The sequence below is a fragment of the Engystomops pustulosus genome, chromosome 8 (assembly GCF_040894005.1).
Source record: "Engystomops pustulosus chromosome 8, aEngPut4.maternal, whole genome shotgun sequence".
Lineage (NCBI taxonomy): Eukaryota > Metazoa > Chordata > Amphibia > Anura > Leptodactylidae > Engystomops > Engystomops pustulosus.
The window spans coordinates 16945583-16965062 of NC_092418.1; the positions used below are offsets into that span (position 1 = coordinate 16945583).

The 19480-nt window shown below is 45.1% G+C and overlaps 1 protein-coding gene and 1 long non-coding RNA gene across 4 annotated transcripts in view; one reads left to right on the top strand and one right to left on the bottom strand.

Annotated features, from left to right (window-relative positions):
- The window catches only part of LOC140074768 (uncharacterized), a 147596-nt gene that overhangs the window by 120509 nt on the left and 7607 nt on the right, over positions 1–19480 (top strand). The gene's annotated exons all lie outside the window — the stretch shown is intronic.
- Positions 1–19480, bottom strand: part of CACNA1H (calcium voltage-gated channel subunit alpha1 H) — a 308384-nt gene that overhangs the window by 94616 nt on the left and 194288 nt on the right. For all 3 annotated transcript variants that reach the window (XM_072119929.1, XM_072119927.1, XM_072119928.1), the window contains exons 8-10: positions 17132–17224; positions 14405–15185; positions 11016–11416 (exon numbers count right to left, since the gene is read on the bottom strand). In XM_072119929.1, the coding sequence (XP_071976030.1) occupies positions 11016–11416; positions 14405–15185; positions 17132–17224 (1275 nt within the window). The remainder of the gene's footprint in view (positions 1–11015; positions 11417–14404; positions 15186–17131; positions 17225–19480) is intronic.

Consider the following 19480-nt stretch of genomic DNA (forward strand, 5'->3'; position numbering starts at 1 on the left):
ACCTCAAGGAAATAACTCATAGCTTAGCACGGTCTGGAGGTCTGGAGATCTGGATCCCCGCCAGCAGGTAGAGGACTTTCCAGGTCCCAGAAGGACGTATCATGCATCAGAACCAGAATCCTGGGCCACCCTGCAAGAGTTAATCCGCCTGAATAACGGCATCAAATATTCCGATCCATATACAAAGCCGGATCCATCTGGATGACAAGAAACAACACGGCGCCTTTCTAGATTGCACTCCGAGGCCTATTGTGATTGTAGACATTCAGCATGGATTTGTATATGAAATGAATGGGGAGCCCCGAGGGGAGGGGGGGCTTAGCGGTATCTGCATGAGAGCCTTATCACAGACTGAGAAGAACTGATTAATTAGGGATTTTTTAGATTCCCAAAAGCCGCTAAAAGTGAGATGTCCACAGATGTTCTCTATTCCAGCTGATTGGCACCTAAGTCTTCATTCCTACGTGTCATCATCTTCACAAAAGTCTGAACCCCCCCGTATGACGTTGATCCCACATCTGTTCGGTTTTTTGGGAAGGAGGGTGTTTGGTAGTCGGTCTCCCATCCGTCCCTCCGCCAGCAGATCGGCGCTCCAGTCTGCGTGACTCATCTCTAGCCCATGGATGTAAACATGGGATATTAATCCAAATTTCCACACGACACCCGAGCCCCCCTGGCATTGGAGATGTGGATGAGCACAATCTGTTTTCTCTCATAATTTGGCTACTTAAAAAAAATTTGCTGCAACTGTGAGACCGGTGTGTCATATGGATGTCGCTACCGGACAGCAAAACATGGCGGACCTCGGTCCTGGCCAGAAGTGGCTGACGCTGGCATTTTATTCATGGACCCATATGTACCAAGTAGACCATAGTTAGAATGAATGCTGCTGCCTTGGATTATTAGAGAAGGATGCCATGGTTTATGCCACCCTAAGCATCAGGAGCCCTAATGTCCCTAGGCTCTTGACTAGGTCAGACATTGATTTATAGGGTAGCTACCTAAAGGTGTTGGCACAGAGGAGTATTTATAGCAGACATAATTTGTTCCATACCGCAGTACTGTCCCAAAATAACTACATAAGCCCCTCCCCTCTGACCCATGAGAGGCAGGAGGAGTCAAATGACACTTACCTTCTTAAAAATCCTAACTCCAAAAGGTTTTTTTTAACTTAGGGCAGTTTTTCTTTTCTGTGGGTGGCCATTTAGGGGGTACAATTGCACCTATATAGGGTTATGGGTACCTCTGGCTATTCATATATATTGTAGGCCCCCCATTGGTAACAATTCTACCTATAGTTAGAGTGTGACCCTTCAATGCTCTAAATGACCCCTATAGCAACAATTTGCCCCCAATAAACCCTTGTTGTTAATACCTGGTGATTCTTGCAAAAACTTCTGCAAAACTTTTGGTATTGTGCCCCCTGAAGTCTTGCACCCAAGTTGCCCAAATTGCCCTCATTGCAATGCCCTCATTGTACATTTTTGTAGGAACTGAGTCCATGTGTCATGTTCCTTTAAATCTTTACTCAACTTATAGACAACACATGAGTGGTACTGATCAGGGGGTGTTGTGTGTCCCCCCTGTAAATAATCCGGGTACCCCTCCCGTTCCCCGTTCATAGTCTGTGGTGGAGCACTTCCCCCCCCCACTGACAGATCGGGGAAAGCGCTTTGCGGTGATATAAAGCGCCAGATTAAAATCCCTTTGTTTACCCAGCAGTAAACATGCAACGCGCCACCGTATGAGTTACGCGCCTCGAGATGAGATAGTCTGCGGACTCCCACTCACGCCTCAGGAATCAATAGCAGCCCACGTCTAAATCAATCCCTCCAGCTCGGCGGCCATAGCGATCTAATAAGAACCATATAGACACTGTTCTGCCTGCTGGAGTAATAGACCGCACTCTGGGTTTGTTTTCTCTTCCTACTTAGATTTGTTTCCTAATTTCTCTTTATTTTATATAATAAACCGAAAAAGTGAACAATAGTGGTAAAAAGAATTCTCCTCTTAATGATTTATTTTATATAATTTTTATATTCTGCTGCTATAAGTCCAAATCCTCTGCACAGATGGAGCTACAAGATAGAATATTGGGTGCCTTTAGTCACCACTAGGGGGAGCTTTAACACTAATAAACTAGATGTTCCTTTTACTAGTCTACCCTGCAAGCTGCCTCTCCTCCGGTTGCCTCCAGCTATATAAGGCAACTCCCGGCTCACATTATCTATATATCCTATAATGATGCATGATGTTCTCCTGTAATATTGGCAGCCAGCAGGTGCTAGGGCCATATCCTACCTCTCTTAGCCAACTTTATTCTCCTGCTTCAGTATGGTTCAATAGTTCCCTTGTGTCTGCTTTATCCAATCAATGCTCAGTCTTGGTTATTTAAGGCAACTTTCCCAATGAGAAGGTGCCTGAGCAATGCCATGTACTTGGACTTCTTCATCCACCTTGGTCATCTGCCACAGAAAAGAGACTACTTCTGGAGGTAGTGACTTGGTGGTTCCCTACAGAGTTGAAGGGTACAAATTAAGGTAACACACTCCACATTCGCTAAGTTATTGTTCTACCATTAGGTACTGAAGCCATGGGAATGTTCCTGAGCAATAAGGTCAAATGAGTCTTTACTGTCCAGCAAAGTTGTCTCCATTAATTAAGTCTTTCCTGACCTTGACTAGTTCACTAGCCGCATCCTTTCCTGTCCTTCTGGTGCCATGCAGTGGCATCTCTTGACCCACCCGTGTCAGCGGCCACAACTACTTCTGATGGTAGTGACTTGGTGGTTCCCTACAGATTTCCATATGTCGGTGCAAGTCCGCTTAGGTTATGCACTTAGGAGTAACCCCAAGTTAAATATATTGAGTAACACAGGGAGCCCGCACTCACTGAGTTACTGTTCTGCCATAGTTTGAGGACTGAAGCCATGAAAATATGGAATAAGGTCTACCTAGTCCTTAGTGTCCTGTAAAAGTGTCTACATTTACAACACCTGACCTGACCTTGACTAGTTAACTGACCACATCCTTTCGTGTCTCTCTGGTGCCATGTACTTGCATCTCTTGACCCCTCTGTCTCAGCTACCACTAATTGGAGGCTACTTCTGGAGGTAGCAACTTGGTGGTTCCCTGAAGATCACCATATTGGGGGTTAAAATGGTGAAAATCAGGACATTGTCTTTGTCACCACACTTAGATATAACCCCAAGTGCAGTGTGTTGAGTAACATAGTACGGGGTTACAACTTTTAACCAATTTTGGTAGCATTGTCATCCATGTAGCTCCCTTCTATGACACACTCCTCTCAACTATGTCAAAAATCCTCCATTCTTGGCATATCCTCCTTCGATCTTTAAGGGTTATACACGCACTAGAATCCAAAACCCTACGGATGAAAGACAATCTCTCATCGTCACGCGTCTCCATTGCTTGGGACCGGTCTGTGGGTCTGGAATGAATTTCCATGGCACACGAGAGAGAGAGAAGTTTTATCTTTTAAAGGAAGGAAGCGGGCACCTCCTCAAACAATACGCTCATTTAGATTCTGTGCCTCGATTCCTTCTGAGAGGAGGCTCCATCAAAAGACTTAGGCATCAAAATACAAAAACATCAGTCCAAGCGGCGGGAAAAGCCGGGAGAAACTCTGCTTCTTATTTCCACTTAAAAGCTAAATCTTTCATTAGCATTTTAATAAAATATTCCGGTTTTTCTTCGGCGGGAGCCAAGCTGTGTGTGAAAGCAGCACAGCCAACAATAGGGATCTGTACGAGGCTGCCGGCCCATTAGCCGCGCTCATCCTCCAGCACATGGGTATTTATCGTATATACTAAATGATTCAATCCTCGCAATGGAACGGGCTCCAACTTTTAACCAATGCCACCAGGACCACCTACTCTAATATCCCCCCCCCCTCCCGTAACCTCTACTGAAACAAGTCCACACCTGAGTCTTTAGGGTTTTGTTGTTGGAAGTCCTGTTCTACCTCTTCTATATCGATCCTGGGGGGGTCATTGGACAAGAGACCACAAGGTTATTTGACATTTCTCCTGGAAGCTTCGGAAAATGGAAATCTACTAGTAGAGTTACCAAATCACCAAGGCTGCTAAAATCTCCAAGAAGATGGCGCTACAGATGACAACTCTAAGGTTAGACCATCTAAGGGCAAGCTTAGATTTAGAATGAAGCTTAAAATTAGTATTGGTGAGGTCTCACCGTGGGCACAACCACCCTTCAACATATAATCCTGGGTAGGGAGAAAAAAATTTCGAATCAGGGGTTTGACGAGGATATAGGATTCTTTTTATATATATGGTAGGCATAAATATATATATAGTGTTTTTGGTGTGCTATATGTGCCGCTGTTGGGTCTGCAAAGATGGGTAGTCTGGGTTTGCATAGATGGTTGCCCTAGTTTGGATGATATAGTCTGTGGATCTGTTATGACGGGTGGTCTAGACTGTGGTTTGTATAGATGACGGTTGGTCTGGTCAGGGACATGAAGAGATAGGTTAGGGTTGCTTAGTCTAGTTCTTGTATAGGTAAGTGGTCTGTTCAGATATGTCCATTTTGGAGCCTGTACAGATGATGGGTCTAGTCTGGGGTCTGTACAGATGATGGGTCTAGTCTGGGGTCTGTATTGATGATGGGTCTAGTCTGGGGTCTGTATAGATGTGTGGTCTAGTCTGGGGTCTGTACAGATGATGGGTCTAGTCTGGGGTATGTACAGATGCATGGTCTAGTCTGGGGCCTGTATAGATGATGGGTCTAGTCTGGGGTCTGTATAGATGATGGGTCTAGTCTGGGGTATGTACAGATGATGGGTCTAGTCTGGGGTCTGTATAGATGATGGGTCTAGTCTGGGGTCTGTACAGATGATGGGTCTAGTCTGGGGTCTGTACAGATGATGGGTCTAGTCTGGGGTCTGTACAGATGATGGGTCTAGTTTGGGGTCTGTACAGATGATGGGTCTAGTCTGGGGCCTGTATAGATGATGGGTCTAGTCTGGGGTCTGTACAGATGATGGGTCTGGTCTGGGGTCTGTATAAATGATGGGTCTAGTCTGGGGTCTGTACAGATGAAGGGTCTAGTCTGGGGTCTGTATAGATGAAGGGTCTAGTCTGGGGCCTGTATAGATGATGGGTCTAGTCTGGGGTCTGTATAGATGATGGGTCTAGTCTGGGGTATGTACAGATGATGGGTCTAGTCTGGGGTCTGTATAGATGATGGATCTAGTCTGGGGTCTGTACAGATGATGGGTCTAGTCTGGGGTCTGTACAGATGATGGGTCTAGTCTGGGGTCTGTACAGATGATGGGTCTAGTCTGGGGCCTGTATAGATGATGGGTCTAGTCTGGGGTCTGTACAGATGATGGGTCTGGTCTGGGGTCTGTATAAATGATGGGTCTAGTCTGGGGTCTGTACAGATGAAGGGTCTAGTCTGGGGTCTGTATAGATGAAGGGTCTAGTCTGGGGTCTGTATAGATGAAGGGTCTAGTCTGGGGTCTGTATAAATGATGGGTTTAGTCTGGGGTCTGTACAGATGAAGGGTCTAGTCTGGGGTCTGTATAGATGATGGGTCTAGTCTGGGGTCTGTATAGATGATGGGTCTAGTCTGGGGTCTGTACAGATGATGGGTCTAGTCTGGGGTCTGTATAGATGATGGGTCTAGTCTGGGGTCTGTATAGATGATGGGTCTAGTCTGGGGTCAGTACAGATGCATGGTCTAGTCTGGGGTCTGTACAGATGATGGGTCTAGTCTGGGGTATGTACAGATGATGGGTCTAGTCTGGGGTATGTACAGATGATGGGTCTAGTCTGGGGTCTGTATAGATGTGTGGTCTAGTCTGGGGTCTGTACAGATGATGGGTCTAGTCTGGGGTCTGTATAGATGTGTGGTCTAGTCTGGGGTCTGTACAGATGATGGGTCTAGTCTGGGGTATGTACAGATGCATGGTCTAGTCTGGGGCCTGTATAGATGATGGGTCTAGTCTGGGGTCTGTATAGATGATGGGTCTAGTCTGGGGTATGTACAGATGATGGGTCTAGTCTGGGGTCTGTATAGATGATGGGTCTAGTCTGGGGTCTGTACAGATGATGGGTCTAGTCTGGGGTCTGTACAGATGATGGGTCTAGTCTGGGGTCTGTACAGATGATGGGTCTAGTTTGGGGTCTGTACAGATGATGGGTCTAGTCTGGGGCCTGTATAGATGATGGGTCTAGTCTGGGGTCTGTACAGATGATGGGTCTGGTCTGGGGTCTGTATAAATGATGGGTCTAGTCTGGGGTCTGTACAGATGAAGGGTCTAGTCTGGGGTCTGTATAGATGAAGGGTCTAGTCTGGGGCCTGTATAGATGATGGGTCTAGTCTGGGGTCTGTATAGATGATGGGTCTAGTCTGGGGTATGTACAGATGATGGGTCTAGTCTGGGGTCTGTATAGATGATGGATCTAGTCTGGGGTCTGTACAGATGATGGGTCTAGTCTGGGGTCTGTACAGATGATGGGTCTAGTCTGGGGTCTGTACAGATGATGGGTCTAGTCTGGGGCCTGTATAGATGATGGGTCTAGTCTGGGGTCTGTACAGATGATGGGTCTGGTCTGGGGTCTGTATAAATGATGGGTCTAGTCTGGGGTCTGTACAGATGAAGGGTCTAGTCTGGGGTCTGTATAGATGAAGGGTCTAGTCTGGGGTCTGTATAGATGAAGGGTCTAGTCTGGGGTCTGTATAAATGATGGGTTTAGTCTGGGGTCTGTACAGATGAAGGGTCTAGTCTGGGGTCTGTATAGATGATGGGTCTAGTCTGGGGTCTGTATAGATGATGGGTCTAGTCTGGGGTCTGTACAGATGATGGGTCTAGTCTGGGGTCTGTATAGATGATGGGTCTAGTCTGGGGTCTGTATAGATGATGGGTCTAGTCTGGGGTCAGTACAGATGCATGGTCTAGTCTGGGGTCTGTACAGATGATGGGTCTAGTCTGGGGTATGTACAGATGATGGGTCTAGTCTGGGGTATGTACAGATGATGGGTCTAGTCTGGGGTATGTACAGATGATGGGTCTAGTCTGGGGTCAGTACAGATGATGGGTCTAGTCTGGGGTATGTACAGATGATGGGTCTAGTCTGGGGTATGTACAGATGATGGGTCTAGTCTGGGGTCTGTATAGATGAAGGGTCTAGTCTGGGGTCTGTATAAATGATGGGTTTAGTCTGGGGTCTGTACAGATGAAGGGTCTAGTCTGGGGTCTGTATAGATGATGGGTCTAGTCTGGGGTCTGTATAGATGATGGGTCTAGTCTGGGGTCTGTACAGATGATGGGTCTAGTCTGGGGTCTGTATAGATGATGGGTCTAGTCTGGGGTCAGTACAGATGATGGGTCTAGTCTGGGGTCAGTACAGATGATGGGTCTAGTCTGGGGTATGTACAGATGATGGGTCTAGTCTGGGGTATGTACAGATGATGGGTCTAGTCTTGGGTCTGTACAGATGTTGGGTCTAGTCTGGGGTCTGTATAGATGATGGGTCTAGTCTGGGGTCAGTACAGATGCATGGTCTAGTCTGGGGTCTGTACAGATGATGGGTCTAGTCTGGGGTATGTACAGATGATGGGTCTAGTCTGGGGTATGTACAGATGATGGGTCTAGTCTGGGGTCAGTACAGATGATGGGTCTAGTCTGGGGTCAGTACAGATGATGGGTCTAGTCTGGGGTATGTACAGATGATGGGTCTAGTCTGGGGTATGTACAGATGATGGGTCTAGTCTGGGGTATGTACAGATGATGGGTCTAGTCTGGGGTATGTACAGATGATGGGTCTAGTCTGGGGTCAGTACAGATGATGGGTCTAGTCTGGGGTCAGTACAGATGATGGGTCTAGTCTGGGGTATGTACAGATGATGGGTCTAGTCTGGGGCCTGTATAGATGATGGGTCTAGTCTGGGGTATGTACAGATGATGGGTCTAGTCTGGGGTATGTACAGATGATGGGTCTGGTCTGGGGTCTGTATAAATGATGGGTCTAGTCTGGGGTCTGTACAGATGAAGGGTCTAGTCTGGGGTCTGTACAGATGAAGGGTCTAGTCTGGGGTCTGTATAGATGAAGGTTCTAGTCTGGGGTCTGTATAAATGATGGGTTTAGTCTGGGTTCTGTACAGATGAAGGGTCTAGTCTGGGGTCTGTATAGATGATGGGTCTAGTCTGGGGTCTGTACAGATGAAGGGTCTAGTCTGGGGTCTGTACAGATGATGGGTCTAGTCTTGGGTCTGTACAGATGATGGGTCTAGTCTGGGGTCAGTACAGATGATGGGTCTAGTCTGGGGTCTGTACAGATGATGGGTCTAGTCTGGGGTCTGTATAGATGATGGGTCTAGTCTGGGGTCTGTATAGATGATGGGTCTAGTCTGGGGTCTGTACAGATGAAGGGTCTAGTCTGGGGTCTGTATAGATGAAGGGTCTAGTCTGGGGTCTGTATAGATGAAGGGTCTAGTCTGGGGTCTGTACAGATGAAGGGTCTAGGCTGGGGTCTGTATAGATGATGGGTCTAGTCTGGGGTCTGTACAGATGAAGGGTCTAGTCTGGGGTCTGTACAGATGAAGGGTCTAGTCTGGGGTCTGTACAGATGAAGGGTCTAGTCTGGGGTCTGTACAGATGAAGGGTCTAGTCTGGGGTCTGTACAGATGATGGGTCTGGTCTGGGGTCTGTATAGATGATGGGTCTAGTCTGGGGTATGTACAGATGCATGGTCTAGTCTTGGGTCTGTACAGATGATGGGTCTAGTCTGGGGTCTGTATAGATGATGGGTCTAGTTTGGGGTCTGTACAGATGATGGGTCTAGTCTGGGGTATGTACAGATGATGGGTCTAGTCTGGGGTCAGTACAGATGATGGGTCTAGTCTGGGGTCAGTACAGATGATGGGTCTAGTCTGGGGTCTGTATAGATGATGGGTCTGGTCTGGGGTCTGTATAGATGATGGGTCTAGTCTGGGCTATGTACAGATGATGGGTCTAGTCTGGGGTCAGTACAGATGATGGGTCTAGTCTTGGGTCTGTACAGATGATGGGTCTAGTCTGGGGTCTGTATAGATGATGGGTCTAGTCTGGGGTCTGTACAGATGAAGGGTCTAGTCTGGGGTCTGTACAGATGATGGGTCTAGTCTTGGGTCTGTACAGATGATGGGTCTAGTCTGGGGTCAGTACAGATGATGGGTCTAGTCTGGGGTCTGTACAGATGATGGGTCTAGTCTGGGGTCTGTATAGATGATGGGTCTAGTCTGGGGTCTTTATAGATGATGGGTCTAGTCTGGGGTCTGTATAGATGATGGGTCTAGTCTTGGGTCTGTACAGATGATGGGTCTAGTCTGGGGTCAGTACAGATGATGGGTCTAGGCTGGGGTCTGTACAGATGATGGGTCTAGTCTGGGGTCTGTACAGATGATGGGTCTAGTCTGGGGTCAGTACAGATGATGGGTCTAGTCTGGGGTATGTACAGATGATGGGTCTAGTCTGGGGTCAGTACAGATGATGGGTCTAGTCTGGGGTCAGTACAGATGATGGGTCTAGTCTGGGGTCTGTACAGATGATGGGTCTAGTCTGGGGTCTGTACAGATGATGGGTCTAGTCTGGGGTCAGTACAGATGATGGGTCTAGTCTGGGGTCAGTACAGATGATGGGTCTAGTCTGGGGTCAGTACAGATGATGGGTCTAGTCTGGGGTCTGTACAGATGAAGGGTCTAGTCTGGGGTCTGTACAGATGATGGGTCTAGTCTTGGGTCTGTACAGATGATGGGTCTAGTCTGGGGTCAGTACAGATGATGGGTCTAGTCTGGGGTCTGTACAGATGATGGGTCTAGTCTGGGGTCTGTATAGATGATGGGTCTAGTCTGGGGTCTGTATAGATGATGGGTCTAGTCTGGGGTCTGTATAGATGATGGGTCTAGTCTTGGGTCTGTACAGATGATGGGTCTAGTCTGGGGTCAGTACAGATGATGGGTCTAGGCTGGGGTCTGTACAGATGATGGGTCTAGTCTGGGGTCTGTACAGATGATGGGTCTAGTCTGGGGTCAGTACAGATGATGGGTCTAGTCTGGGGTATGTACAGATGATGGGTCTAGTCTGGGGTCAGTACAGATGATGGGTCTAGTCTGGGGTCAGTACAGATGATGGGTCTAGTCTGGGGTCTGTACAGATGATGGGTCTAGTCTGGGGTCAGTACAGATGATGGGTCTAGTCTGGGGTCAGTACAGATGATGGGTCTAGTCTGGGGTCAGTACAGATGATGGGTCTAGTCTGGGGTCTCTACTGAAAATAGTTCACCTCCAAGGCCTCCATTATGACGGACAGTCTCTGTAACGGCTACAGATGAATAGAGGAAGGGGTGTCAGATGGATACAAAGCCGCAGTAAATGCTTCTAGGAATCGCCACGGAAGGTTCCGATATCCTAAACACCCCCATCTCATAGCAAAGGTTTACAATAAAAAGTACAAAGTTGATGTAATTTGCTTTCCGCCACAACAAAGCGCCGCGCTCGTCTTCTGCAGCCTCGTTTTCTTGAACGTTTCCTGCTCATCTTCATTTTCTGCCATTCGGGGGGACAAAAAGCCAATTAACCTTTGAGGTGTCAGCAGTTCTAGTAACGAGCAGGACCCCACAATATCCTAATTAGTATTTGCTGCGGATGGAGACGCTTGGGCCCCTGGGCGCGCTCAGCTGCTGCCGCGGATGGCGAGGTGTCTGCACAATATAATTGCAGCAAATTTCTCCGAAATTCGGTGTCTATTAAATGCATCTCGTGTGACTGTGTGATTCGCAACGTCAAGAAGATCCTCATGTCCCTGTCCTCATCTAACCTCTCACAGTACTAGATATCTACCACTGCAGAAGAGATGAAATCAGTTTTTTTGAAATTTTACGATCAAAAACACAGAATATGGATTTCATGTAATCATTGGCCCAGAATGGGGTCCAACAACTAAGAGGGTCCAATAATAACATAAGACTTAGAATGTAGCCCTCCACCTACCTGCTCGTGATACTCGATCCCCATACTGAGGGTGTTGATCAGGATGGCGATCATGATCCCCCGGTTGAAGTACTTGCTCTCCACGATCCGTTTCAGCCGATTGGTGAACTCTTCCCAGAGTTTGCAGATCTTATTGGCCTCCTTCTCCTTCTTCCTGAATGTCTTCCCCTTCTGGACGGGATCTCTTTGGTCTCCATGCCTCAAGTCCTGGGTGAACTCATACACTGCGTTGGTGTCGGACTCGCAGCTGTCAGAATCGCTGAGCTCCAGCTCTGGATTTTCCAGGAGATTGGCGCAGTAGGCACAGTTTTGGAGCTCGCAGATGATCTGGCTTGGCTGGGGGCTCGGCAGGGAACAGGGGACGCTCAGACTCGATAATTTGCTGGAACTTCGGCAGAGGCCTACATATAAGAATCAAAAGTAAAGATAAAGAAAATAATCATTACTTTTGTCATTTCTATGCAAAACTCGACAGACTCCATTCACGCCCACCATATTGTACTGGATTGTAATGGACCATGGTTAAAGAAACTGCCTCTAAGATATTCTGTTTCTTGATTGGTTGAGAGGACTCTTCCTGTTTTGTGAAAAGTCAGGGAGGTGGGATTTACTTTGACTCGCTTATTGGCACTTCATCATACAACTGTGCCCAGTGTCTGAACTGGGTCCCATATGGGTCCATAATAAGGGCCAATAAACTCAATACTATGTCCAATAAGCTTCATCTTACACCCTATTAAATACTGTGAATCTGTACCCTTTTGGGTCCATATCATACAAATAAGAGGTCCATGGCGAATGAGAAATCAAATATTACCCGCTACCTTTGCTCTTACACTTATGTGACTTAAAGGGCACCGTAACGGGAACCACCATTGCCCCTCATTTTCCATTGAAGAATCTTAGACCCCATGTAGAGACTGGTGGCAGCCCTTGGGTTAGTTTGCGCCCCTTCCCTGCTTGGTACAGGGTTGCCCTGATTGCGGCCCTGGTCTGTATGTACTAATCTGCCCCATTCAGGAACCCCCTACGCTTCTTCCAGTGTTGATTAAAGGGAATGAATCTTCAAACAATTCAACTTCTAGCAGTCATATGTAATTCAGAGTTAACGTGGCCGCCTGCCGAAAGTAAGCAATTCTGTAAGCACAGTGGGGGTGGCGGTGGTGCTGACACAGCCGCAGCTTCCATTAAATAAACTATACACATGCAAATCAGTCTGCAGCTTTCATCTAAACATATGTGCTGTCAATGAAGAGATCCGAACAGCGGCTTATAGGTGCCGTCCCCGAGGGAATGTTTAGGAGATAAACACCGACGAGCCGCACATGACGGAAAAGTACTTTGAACATTTCTCTCTTTTCTGATTTTTCCCAGTTCCGGGAGAAATTGATCTTCCAGCGTTGGCGTTCGTATCAAGAAAAGGGGGCGGCCATATTGTTTACTGAATAAAAATAACTGCGACCATGTTGGTCAAGGTCGGGGCTACTCTTCCTTTCTACCTTTAGGGGTTTTTTGTCCCACTCCTTGGCTTTAGGGTCCCACTGTCCAGTGTCCTGCACTTCACCATGTTTGTAGCTCGCTTTTCTGTCTTTATTTGTCTCCATTCATCTAAAGTTCCACTACTGATCACACGTGCATGGGCAATCCAACCTCTCTATGACACATGTCCTGCTATCACAGTCCTTCTATGGTGTCTTCCTCCATTCTATGAGCAATAAGATCCTTTTTGTGCTAGTAATTGCTTAGATATTCTGACCTGACACCTTGTGTTTGACCTACCTGCTGCCTGTCCCTACCTACTGCTTGTCTACTGTGTAGCCAAATCTCAGACTCTCCCGTCTCGGGCCTACTATGAATGTACTCCGCCAACCTGATCTCTTCTCGTCTGACTACGACGTCTGCATTCTGTCTTGGTCACACATGCTGAAGTCAACTACCTAATGACCAGCAGCTCCTGCTAAATGAGACTACTCATGGGGTAGCGAACCGGGATCTCCTTGCAGAGAAGTCCAGATAGTGGTTGAAGGGTGACTACCAGGGAATCCCTCTCGACTCTCGACTTCAGTCCTGTACCAACTCTGGTGCAATTTAATGGGCCAATTCTGTAATTTACATGGATGATCATGGACTACAAGATCACAAGATCAACTTTCTATGAGCCCATGCAATATTCTCATGAATATTCTCAAATGGAATTAGTATCCGGATCCATACTGACCCAAACTTCCGATATATATCATCAGGTGTCGGGATTGGAAGACACATGAAGTCAATGATCCCCACATCACATAGACTAGTGCAAACCTGGGGGAGTAGTAATGGTACGTGACTGCAGGACAACGTCTCTGCAGGACAATGCTTATGGCTGACAGTCCTGGGGGAGTAGTAATGGTACGTGACTGCAGGACAACGTCTCTGCAGGACAATGCTTATGGCTGACAGTCGTTATACAGTGATAAGACCTCCTGATGACTGCCATCGCTGCCGGCTTGGAGTACCACGCAGGTGCCCTGTGTTGTCACAATAGCAGCCCCCCCCCTGAGTGCCTGTAAATGTTGCGTGATGTTAACAGGATTTTGTAAATGGTGGCAGCCCGGTGGGGGTAACTAGCGTTGGAGAACACTTGGTCCTCACCGCTGCCGCACGCGCTCTCAGTATTAGGCATTAGTCTCTCTTTAATGGAGCGGCTTCTCTCCAGATCACCACGCAGCTATTTATGTAGTACAAATGTATGCAATTATACTTAAGTGTTTATGTTCCCATGCTATGAAGCCATCGCTCGTGATTCCCTTCCACTTGGCTGCGGGGCAGAGTAATGAGTTATTCACAACTGTGATTATTACCTCCAGTTATGATTATATAAGGCGGATCAGACCCGGCCAAGGCAAGGATCCGACACCAAGCCTTCAGAAAATCAGAAGTGAGTTGTGTAAAGTGTGCCGGACCATGATATGGCTGAAGCTGTATGAGGCCATACTGTAACCCTTATAGGGGGAGGCCGCTTTCGACAATGCCTTTGGTTACAAAACTCCCCAAATAATACCGATAGTTGTCTTACTGCTCCAGTGATCAGCTGTAATCTGTGAGAAGACCAGCGAGAAAAACCAGAATCACCAAGTGTTTAATTTATCTACAGTGCCCCTAAAGGGATAATGAGGAATTACATCATGTCTATGAATCTTTAGTAGTTGACCACTATGGGTGTCCGGCACCTGGCAACCATATGGATCAGAAAGAACTTAATCTGAATTGGTCAGTCAACGTAACTCAACAACCAGTGTTCTTCTACACTATCATGATGATGACATTGATTAAATACTTCATAAATTAAAAAAAAGTTGGTTGGCTTTTGACATTGGGCACAAAAATAATCAAGAATTATTACTAACCATGTTCTCCGACGAGGTGATGTATCTTCCCATAAGTCTCAGCATTCAGACTGACGGGGCTGTTCACCAAACTGGCCGGAGTACTGCCGCTCCTCTTCCCTTTCGGCAAGGTGGCGGGGCTGGTTTTACTGGTGGGGGAAGGCAGGATGGTGGGATAGTTCATATTGGTGTGGTTGAGCCCAGCATCCAGTTTGGTGTTTGAGGAAGCATTGGAAGACTTACAGGATTTCAACTGGTGTCCCTCAAAGTGGCAATCCGCGTGGTAGATGCTATGGACGGACTCGCTATTGGGTGAAGTGTTCTGATGATTAGGCGATGGAGGGAGAAGCCTAAGTTGACTTTTTGGCTTCATGATCTTCATCTCCATGTCACATATCTCTGGACTGGACCTGGGTCCACGAGGACTACCATTAGTGATATGGTAATGGTGATGATGGTGGTGATGAATTAAGTGATGGATGGAAGTGATTCTGCGTTTGCACTTGCGGCCCCGCCCTTGCCCGTTCATGTTACTGTTGGGGTTGACTTTTTTCCTCCGCTTATTTTGCCAATTATTATATAACCTTAGCGTCCGCCTCTTGACTTTCCTAAAAATGTGACAGATGTACTTCAATAACTCCTCGTAGCAACTTCCCGGCTCGGAGAAGCTGGCGATTGTGCTGTCGTTGGAGAGGTATCGAGCCCGCTGCTCTTGCATTAACTGATTCTCCCTCTGTTTCGTTTCGGAAAACTGTGTTGCTATCACAACCAGGCACAAGTTTATCATGAAGAAAGAACCCACCTGAGGGAATAAACCATCGAAAATAAAAATGGCTTGAAAGGAGATCTGAAGGCGCTGAGCACCGTGTTAACATCACAATATGTGTATACTAGATGGAAGGTCATGGAAACATAACAGGGATGTCCCAAAGGTCAACCGTTCTTCAGGCATTCTGGAATATTTGTAAAGCACAGCCTTACGATATCAGTGGAATATCGAGGAAATTTGGGTGACAACTAATCGGTAAGTTAGATTCATGTCCTCTGAACTCACCGACTACGTCGGGAATGGTTGACCAGCTCACACAAGATATTGGACTTCTAACTCTTCTCTACTTGTAATTGGTGGGGGGGGGAGCCTTTGAAGTGATGAATTTTAACAAGTTTGGTGGGATATATATATGGGAAGGTCAAGAGGAAGAGCTTTTGGGGGAGCTGCTACTAGAAATCAATCGAAAGCTTATAGGGGACTTCTCAGCACTTCTTTGAAACCTTTAACAATTGTCCCTTCACAGATTGTTTCTCTATGTTCCAGTTTACCTCTCTATTTAATTAATGTTATGAGTCAGATGGGTGGAGCCAAGCTCCATGGATCAACCACCTGATGGACAAGTGTCTAATTAACATATTGGGTCCTGACACTCTTCATATTGTGCTCTCTACTATCAGATTATTCAGGTACAGTCGGGCTAGTGAAAAAATTCTAATTCCATAATATTGCTAAGAGGTTCTCTTTAATATCTAAACCCAACGATGCCCATCAGATTTCTCCTGACTTCCTCGGACCTTGCCATGAATCTTCAAGAGTCCGGGAGTCTGTCTGATAAAAGGATTGGGCATGTTGAAATCTAGCACGCCTGATCCTTCCATCCCGTTACCTGCCCTTACGAGAGAGACTTGTGACATCATCATTCGCATCCATGTGATCCATCTCATCCCAATCAAAAATTCTCTGTACAGAAGGGACCTCCCAAAAACTTAGGGGGGGGGGGGCGTCATTTATCTTATTTCCCCCTTCTCTGCGCTCTTTTTGTGCCTGTTGTGAGTCTATTCTTTTTTTCACCTCATTTGTTTTTGTCATTTTGGCTCTTTCTCAAATGCAGGGTTTTTTTTGTGCCTTATTGCCCTTTAATCACACCATTGCCTTAACTAAGCACAGTCAGGATTGGTGTGTTATTGGGCAATTATTTGCGCCCATAAAGGTACAATAATACAATAAATGGAGTGCAAACATCTGTAAAGAGGCGCAATGTAATGACAAATAGGGCGCAACTACACTCAGCGTATTGAGGCGTAACATTCAACCCAAAAAAATTTAGCAAAATAGGCGCAAAACAGCCATTACACAGCAAAAAGGCGCAAAAACACCAAAGGAAGGAAAAAATAAATGACCCCCTTAGTTTCTTTTTTTTTTAATATGTTTTGGGGGTAATTTTCGTGAGTTGAATCCATTGTCGCCTGTGTAAACTGGTGTCGTAAACAAAAACAAATGTTTTTTTGTTGCATTGTTTCTGACGGCGGGATCCTAATTAGAGTTGTCTCTGTCTACACACGGAAACAATTTGCAGATATAATAGGCAGTAATTTGGCATTAACCTCTTAATTGCCGAATCAGCGGGATGTTTTTGATTAAAACAAGGTAACAAAAACCCAACACGATGCTGAACTTTTATCATCAACACATCTTCAGGGACCTATAACAGGACCACGCTGAGTTCTACTACATCTCCACTTCTATAGGGGTCCTCAATTGTCACCCAACGGCCACAGCCGCCGTTACTAAGCAAAAGTTCAATAACTACAACAAGTCAAAAAAAAATTTGGTCCTTAATTAATGGGACAAAAGAAAATATAGGAGAAGGAGAAGGAGAGAGAGCGACACTTCCAGGACTAAATTTATCCCAGAACTTAAAGTGATGTCACAAAGTGGTAAACTCCCAACATCTGCAAGACAAATGTGATACTTACTATTATAAGTAGTATAAAATATATAAAATTGTAAAAAGAATGTGCATCCATGACATAGTACATGATGTCCACCCACCCCTCCAGGGTTATCACCTGCGGAGGAGAAGAACAGGAGAAGGTTAGAACAGGATATAATACAAAACAAATATAGGGGACAGTATTATAGTAGTTATATTCCTGTACATAGGGGGCAGTATTATAGCAGTTATATTCCTGTACATAGGGGGCAGTATTATAGTAGTTATATTCCTGTACATAGGGGGCAGTATTATAGTAGTTATATTCTTGTACATAGGAGGCAGTATTATAGTAGTTATATTCCTGTACATAGGGGGCAGTATTATAGTAGTTATATTCTTGTACATAGGGGGCAGTATTATAGTAATTATATCCCTGTACATAGGGGGCAGTATTATAGTAGTTATATTACTGTACATAGGGGGCAGTATTATAGTAGTTATATTCTTGTACATAGGAGGCAGTATTATAGTAGTTATATTCCCGTACATAAGGGGCAGTATTATAGTAGTTATATTCCTGTACATAAGGGGCAGTATTATAGTAGTTATATTCTTGTACATAGGAGGCAGTATTATAGTAGTTATATTCTTGTACATAGGGCGCAGTATTATAGCAGTTATATTCTTGTACATAGGGGGCAGTATTATAGTAGTTATATTCCTGTACATAGGGGGCAGTATTATAGTAGTTATATTCTTGTACATAGGGGGTAGTATTATAGTAGTTATATTCCTGTACATAGGGGGCAGTATTATAGTAGTTATATTACTGTACATAGGGGGCAGTATTATAGTAGTTATATTCCTGTACATAGGGGGCAGTATTATAGTAGTTATATTCTTGTACATAGGAGGCAGTATTATAGTAGTTATATTCCTGTACATAGGGGGCAGTATTATAGTAGTTATATTCTTGTACATAGGAAGCAGTGTAATAGTAGTTATATTCCTGTACATAGGGGGCAGTATTATAGTAGTTATATTCCCGTACATAGGGGGGAGTATTATAGTAATTATATTCTTGTACATAGGGGGCAGTATTATAGTAGTTATATTCCTGTACATAGGGGCAGTATTATAGTAGTTATATTCTTGTACATAGGGGGCAGTATTATAGTAGTTATATTCCTGTACATAGGGGCAGTATTATAGTAGTTATATTCCTGTACATAGGTGGCAGTATTATAGTAGTTATATTCCTGTATATAGGGGCAGTATTATAGTAGTTATATTCCTGTACATAGGGGGCAGTATTATAGTAGTTATATTCCTGTACATAGGGGGCAGTATTATAGTAGTTATATTCCTGTACATAGGGGGCAGTATTATAGTAGTTATATTCCTGTACATAGGGGGCAGTATTATAGTAATTATATTCTTGTACATAGGGGGCAGTATTATAGTAGTTATATTCCTGTACATAGGGGGCAGTATTATAGTAGTTATAGTCCTGTACTTAGGGGGCAGTATTATAGTAGTTATATTCCTGTACATAGGGGGCAGTATTATAGTAGTTATATTCTTGTACATAGGGGGCAGTATTATAGTAGTTATATTCTTGTACATAGGGGAGCAGTATTATAGTAGTTATATTCTTGTACATATGGGGCAGTATTATAGTAGATATATTCTTGTACATAGGGGGCAGTATTATAGTAGTTATATTCCTGTACATAGGGGGCAGTATTATAGTAGTTATATTCCCGTACATAGGGGGCAGTATTATAGTAATTATATTCTTGTACATAGGGGGCAGTATTATAGTAGTTATATTCCTGTACATAGGGGGCAGTATTTTAGTAGTTATAGTCCTGTACATAGGGGGCAGTATTATAGTAGTTATATTCCTGTACATAGGGAGCAGTATTATAGTAGTTATATTCTTGTACATAGGGAGCAGTGTAATAGTAGTTATATTCTTGTACATAGGGGGCAGTATTATAGTAGTTATATTCTTGTACATAGGCGGCAGTATTATAGTAGTTATATTCCTGTACATAGGGGGCAATATTATAGTAGTTATGTTCTTGTACATAGGGGGCAGTATTATAGTAGTTATATTCTTGTACATAGGGAGCAGTGTAATAGTAGTTATATTCCTGTACATAGGGGGCAGTATTATAGTAGTTATATTCTTGTACATAGGGGGCAGTATTATAGTAGTTATATTCTTGTACATAGGGGGCAGTATTATAGTAGTTATATTCTTGTACATAGGGGGCAGTATTATAGTAGTTATATTCTTGTACATAGGGGCAGTATTATAGCAGTTATATTCCTGTACATAGGGGGCAGTATTATAGCAGTTATATTCCTGTACATAGGGGGC